Source organism: Mus caroli, chromosome 17 (genome assembly GCF_900094665.2).
Source record: "Mus caroli chromosome 17, CAROLI_EIJ_v1.1, whole genome shotgun sequence".
NCBI classification, from domain to species: domain Eukaryota; kingdom Metazoa; phylum Chordata; class Mammalia; order Rodentia; family Muridae; genus Mus; species Mus caroli.
Window position 1 is genome coordinate 552,344 of NC_034586.1, and position 6,925 is coordinate 559,268.

Here is a 6,925-nt window from a genome sequence, read left to right on the forward strand (position 1 = left end):
AGAGAGAGAGAGAGAGAGAGAGAGAGAGAGAGAGAGAGAGAGAGAGAGAGAGAGAGAGCGCTTGCTTTGCTCACCTGGGGTGATTGTAGGCAATCTGCTTGAATTCATCGTTCCAGTTGGGTCGCCCATAGAAAGTCTTCTGCTTTAAGCCTGTTACCACATCTAGACTTTCATCCCAGTGTAAAGCTATGTGAATTGCCTAAATTAAAAATTGTAGTTTTAGATGACATTATAAAATGTATGAGAACCATCTATAAATAAAAGATAAACTCACTATCATCACTTGTGTGTTCAAAATATTTAAACATGGCTTGAAATGCTTTATTAACAGCTGCCTCCAATGTTGTGCTTTAGGATAAGTACCAGGTATCATCTGTTTTTGTATTTATTGTTGTTGGGACAAAACACTTTTGTGTACATTGTAGATAAGCAAAGGCAGAGCTTGAAAAGATTTTTTTCTTAAAGGATGAGTAAATGTGGTTACCTAAGTTAGTTTTCTTCCTGCACAACATCTCAAAAATCAATCTTCTCCTCATGGTTCCATTAATTTAATTCAGGGGACTTGGGAAGGGCATTTCCAGACTAAAGTGCCATGAAGAACCCAGGATGAAGCTGGGTCTTACAATCAGATCTGCCTATTGAGTTAACATGGTTGGATGGGTGGTCATCCCCAAATATTAGGACTGTCCTCTTCTCCAGATACCAAAGTCTTCAGAGGTTCACAAGTATTTGTGTGTAAGCTACTCACATCCTCTCAAAACCATCTAGATGGTCTATAAAACCTTACTTCCATACAACAACTAGGAAAAGAGTTGTCCTGTACTGTTTAGGGAATAATGTAAAGAAATAAGATGGACATATGTTTTCAAAACAGATGTATTTTTTTTCCCAACATTCTCAGTCTTCAGTTGGTTAAACACACAGATGTGGAACTCAACAATATGGATAGCCAACTGTATAGTATTAGGTTTCAAGTGTTGGGGGCTATACTTGAAGGTGGTGATGTGATGTTGGGGACAGGGAACATTGCAGGGTCTGCTTGGAGCTCTGAAAGTGACTGCCTTCAAACCCAGTGAACTCATCCAGTCACCATGTAATTAGAGGTTTGTATATGAGAGCCCAGGGCGCAATACTCATTATAAACATCTACTCCGGCTCCACCATTGACTTTAGCTGCTGTGAATTCTAGAAGCTACCTTGTTCCCCCCTGCCTCAGGTATGTGTGCCCTGAGCTGTTCCTGAGAACCATCAACTCTGAAAACTCATGTGTCAGTTTTTCTCTCACCCTCTAAATCTTGCTTAGTTTTGACAGTTTCAATAATAGCCTTGCTATGCCCAACTCGAGCTGTGGCTACCTGCTTTGAATATCACTAGCCTGAATGGTTTTGTTCCTAGTCCAAGAAGGCAGCTAGTGCTGGAGGTTCATATCCAAGTTATGGTGGCTACCCTAACAGACCAGTGGACAAGGGCAGACTGGCCTTCAGAATGTCAGGCTGCAGATACTGCTACCAAGCAAGTCTGAGCTTAGTGTTTGTATTGCAAAAGAGTTTGGGAACAGTACTCCATGCTGTGTGAGGGTAGGGAAATGGAGGGGGGTCTTGATTGACATGTTGGAGAGTGGACCCAACTGGAGCAAAAGACTTGAAAGCCTGAACGCACACTGCAGGATACATAAGCATCCATTAGTCGACAGTTCTGGGGCCATAGAAAAACACTGAGGTTTGCCTTGAAACAGGTTAGGTCAAGACGGTCCTTAAAGTGCTTGTTAAGACATTCTGGTATTACCTTATAACGGGGAGGCCTTCCCTACTTAAGATGCTGGTAACACCCAGTCTCTGGTGTTCAAACATTTGGAATTATATCTGTTCCATATTTCTCAGCCCAATGTTCAATTAATCTCCAACTCTTTTGAGTTGCCCTTTATAGTACCACTCCCATCTGTCCCTTCTGTTCTTGTCAATTTGCCATTCTGAGGTTGTTGGATTCAGTTTAAGAATGGGCTATTTCTAAAACAGCCCCTCAGTGCTTGAGTTAACTGACAGAAATGCACCAACTCTTTCTTCTCCTTCAATGTTGAGATTAGTGATTTCCTGGTTGAAATTTGGAAGTGTGAAGAATTTCTGACATGCCATGGGAAAACTTAAGAAGCTACCAACTTTAATTTACGTTCATTTAGGGAAAAAAAGGACATTTTATATCTCAGTCTTGAAATGGGCAAAGATAGGGCAGGGCAGGGCAGAGTTGTGCTGTCACAAAATCCACTTCAGAGTTCCAAGTCTCATAAATCCCAAGTGACAGGGATTGGCTAAGTGAACACTTGGGACCAATTTACTTCAGCAGTGGAAGAACAGGCAGGGGGCTCAGAAGCAAAAGACAAAAGCCACGTCTGTGCTTCACCAAATGGATCATCAGTCAAAAATCCTGCTTGGATAGGGAAAATGTTTGTTTGGAAAACCTAATTAACACCATATAACTCATTGAGATCTATCAAGCCCAGTTCCCAAGAAACCTACAATTTCAAATTATCCCAGAAGGTTAAATATTTAAGAAGGACTGGAAAGTCCAAAACATATTTTGAACCTCAAGCAGAGTCTTACTCATTTACAGAAGAGAAAGACAAGTTATAACAATGGTTGGAGGTAGACAGTGTGTGTGTGTGTGTGTGTGTGTGTGTGTGTGTGAGAGAGAGAGAGAGAGAGAGAGAGAGAGAGAGAGAGAGAGAGAGAGAATATTTGCAGAACTCATAGAGTAATCATCTGTAAATTTGATCAAAGCTCCTTGGCTTGAATCTATTTTCCCTAAAAGTACCATGTAAATATCATCTTCATCCTCAACAGTACCACGTAATATCATCTTCAGATGCACAGTTTAAAACATGCCTTTCATAAACTAGTGTCATGGCTAGATTGAGATTCCAACTGGACTCTGATTCCCTAGTTGTCATTTATATTCCAATCATGGTAACTTTTATCAGGATTGAAACAGTACTGTCAGTGCATTGACACACATCATTTTTGTCAAACTCAGTTTTTATACTTCATTACTACAATGGCTTGTAGAACACCTACCCAAGCAGAAGTCACGTCAGTATTGGCAAGATTCAGGGTGCATGTCTTAAGAGAAAGAACTCTCTATGTAAATCATGTATCCAGAGTCATTTTCTGACTCACACACTTTTCAATATGAAAGGCTGTAGAGAAACAACATGGAATCTTTTCTGTTTTCCTTTGAGCAGCATAGAATCAGAAGCAATTAGGAATTCAGCAGATGACCCAGGCAATTAATGACAAGACACTGATTCTGCTATTTAAATGACAAATTCGAACTTTAAGATTCCTAATATCTGGGTTGCAGTTTATTACCCAACAGCTAGAGGTCTTTTTATTGCTACATATTAAGAGGTTGTTTTCAGTCTGGCTTGATTCCATTCCTCTCTCCCTTTAAGGAACTTTAGGATAATTCTTTGCTTCTGCCTGATAAGCCCCCAGCTCATTATGGAAATGGGTTTCTTTTAAGAATGGAAGCAGTAATGGAGATCCTCGATTTTTCTGATACCTGGTTTTCATCCCAGCCAGTGAGATATATATGGTAGCTCAGTAAATGAGCCTTCCCTTGTTCACTCATCCGTGTTTCCAGTGAAAGTAACAGATCAGCAAACCACTCAAATGCTCTGGCATCCCGGCAGATCCAATAGAAGTATACCTGTCAGGAGAGAAGACAGGAGGGTGTATCTGCTCCCCTTTCCACAATGTGCTGATAATCACAGACTACTTTACATCCATTATATTATTTGAGCCCAAATTGGCACTTCATACGTTTTTCTCTATCAGTGAACAATCACACCGAGATTTCTTTTGAGAGAAAAAAAAATCCCATTGTATTTGAAAAGACCCAGAGTGAATTCAAGGAGTCAGGGTTTCCATGGACTTTGCCAACCTCTTTGTATGAGAATCAACTTTCCGTGCTTCTGGACAAGCTTAATAATCATAACTCTCTGTGCCTTTCATTGCTTCCCAAAGGGGATAAGCCAGTGGGCCATCCCCCTTCATCTTTGCTTATGACCTAAGCTTGCGATTTCAGCTCTCTTCTCCAGAGACCCCCCAAAGGCTCAGGCACTAATCCACTTCCCCAGCTACAGCCTCTTGAGAATGGAGATTATGGTAATTACAGAATGCAGTCTCACAAGACTGAAATTTCCCTTCAGTGAGATGTATCAGTGTCCTCCAAGGCAGGTGGGTGGAGGTTGTGCCTATGTGTCAGCAGATGCAGTGAAATTGTTTCTGGGGTTTTGTTTTCATATTTATTTATTTATTTTTAAAACACTCTCTCTGTGTTGAGCAAATGGCAGGTGACAAGCAGCTTGGGGTTGCTAAAAGAAAGGCTTAGCTTTGTGCTTTGAGTTTCAGATAATTGTATGTAGCTAGAAGAAACCATGGGAGACAAATCTGTTCACATTTCTATTCTCTGCTGTTCACTCAAAGGAACATCTGAGGGGCACAACAGTGTCTATGGGGCCTGGTCTGCACTCCAGGTGCTGTCTGGTGTGTTACCACCTGAAACACGCCCTCTGAGAGCCAGTGTTTGCCTCTCTCTCTCTCTCTCTCTCTCTCTCTCTCTCAGTTTGTAAGCTCACCATCATATAATCAGATTTATAAATGAGATTTAATTAGTATCACAAGGAAAAGGAAATCAAGGAATGTATTTCAAGGCTGAGTATCTTGCCAGTTCTCTTTGGATTCATGCAGTGATTTGTAGTGTTAGCAGTTAGGAAGGACAGGAGGTGAGAATCTCCTTTCATCTCAGAATCAAAGGTTGCCTATTTGCTGGATCACTCCTGCTCAGATGAAAACTCAAAATATTAATCCAAGGAGAGATCCCTTAAACAGTGGTTCTTAACCTGTAGGTCTGGATCCCTTTTTTTTTGGGGGGGGGTCACATATCAGATATCTTGCATATCAGATATTGACATTATGATTCACAACTAGCAACATTACATCTATAAAGAAGCAATGAAAATAATGTTATCATTGGGGTCACTACAACACGAGGAACTATATTAAAGGGTCACAGCATTAGGAAGGTTGAGAAGTCCTGTCATAGACCTTAAACACAATTATTATCACTGAAAGACGTCTCCCATGTTCCATAATGCTCCTTGGAGTGTATAGTCCATAGTCCTTCCAGATAGCTTCAAAGCAGAACAGAGCCTAAAGTGCCTAATGTTGATTATCCCAAGAGTCCTCCCTAACAAAGGGCAGCACTAATGCTTACTATGGGCAGATACCAAATTGCACTCTGGAATAATCATAATGTCTAAGACAAACAGGCAGACAGATGGATGGACAGGCAGACAGATGGATGGATAGACAGAATGAAAGACAGAAAGACAGAAACACACACACACACACACACACACACACACACACACACACACACACACACACTGTCCATCCTCATGGAGTTTGTGTCTTGGAAAAGGAGGGTGATGTATAAATACATAAAGTATATACTATGTTAGATGGTAATCAGTGCAGTGTAGAAAAAAGGCAATCTGGGGATGGTCACAGTGGCAAAAGGACCTCACTGAGATGGAGACACTTGAGCACAACCCTGCAGGGGAGGTGTCAGATGATGTTCTAGTTTTATGTCATTGCTGTGACAAAACACTCAAATCAAAAGAAGCATGGTGAAAGGATGGTTGATCTGGCTTTTCAGGTCACTGCCCATCACTGAGGGGCATCAAGGCAAGGACCCAAGCAGGATCTTGAATTATGAACCATGGAGGAGCACTGCTGGCTGACTTGCTCTCTGGCTAACTCACTAGCTCTTGCTTGAAAATTAAGGGCCATTTGATATAATACAGTAGAAACTTTATAAAATATATGCATGTATGAGTGCTATCTAAGTGAAATCACCAAATTTTGGGGAGAAACAGAGTCCCAACTTTTGTCTTCAAATGAAGCTTCCAGTACCAGGATTGGGTAGCAAGTAATTGAGTTGTTGGCCAAAGGAGTCTCATGGAAATCTCCAACAACTGAAGCTGTTTCCAAGACAACAGGCTGCTCTCCACTATTTGACAGTGAGGTCTGATTGCTGAAGAAAACACCTACACATTGCATTGAACATGAAAAAGTCAAACTAGTGCCTACATAGAACTATGTTTTAGCATCTTTGATACAGAAATGTACCCAGCAAACAACTAAAAAAGGAGAAATATACACACCAAGCCAGCCATAAAGTCTTTGAACAGATGTACTGCCTGCAAGATATTCTAGGGCAATGGTGGCACAAAGCTTATGGTACTGAGCAGCCAGTAACGGATTTGACTGAAGGCCCACTCTACAAGATGGAGCACATATCCAACATTGCTTGGGTGACCAAGAGTCAGAGACTAGATCTCCCTGGGACCAAATACTAGTGGCCTTAAAACAAAACCAATGCCGGGCATGGTGGCACATGCCTTTATTCCCAGCCCTTGGAGGCAGAGGCAGGTGAATTTCTGAGTTTGAGGCCAGCCTGGTCTACAGAGTGAGTTCCAGGACAGCCAAGGCTACACAGAGAAATCCCGTCTCAAAAAACCAAAAACCAAAACCAAAACCAAAACCAAAATCAATCAAACAAAAAAACCCCAACCAACCAACCAACCAACCAACCAACCAACCAACCAACCAACCAACCAAAAACTAAAAATAGAAAAACCTATTGATAAAGGGACTCGTAATGACATCTTACTATGCTCACATAATGACATCCTAATTTGCTCAAAGATCAGTGTCTTCCTCAACCACCATCAGAGAAAATTCCTCCTGCAGCAGATGGGAACAAATACAAAGAATCACCCCCCCACACACACACACACAGAGGGAGAGAGAAAAAAAAACAGAGAGACAGACAGAGAGACAGCCAGCCAGAGAGAGAGAGACAG

General features: G+C 41.4%; 1 protein-coding gene across 1 annotated transcript in view; it reads right to left on the reverse strand.

Moving 5' to 3' along the window:
* Nox3 (NADPH oxidase 3) overlaps positions 1-6,925 on the reverse strand; it is a 58,206-nt gene that overhangs the window by 8,720 nt on the left and 42,561 nt on the right. Inside the window, exons 11-12 of the mRNA XM_021149518.1 lie at positions 3,556-3,702; positions 75-199 (exon numbers count right to left, since the gene is read on the reverse strand). Of these exons, the coding sequence (XP_021005177.1) occupies positions 75-199; positions 3,556-3,702 (272 nt within the window). The remainder of the gene's footprint in view (positions 1-74; positions 200-3,555; positions 3,703-6,925) is intronic.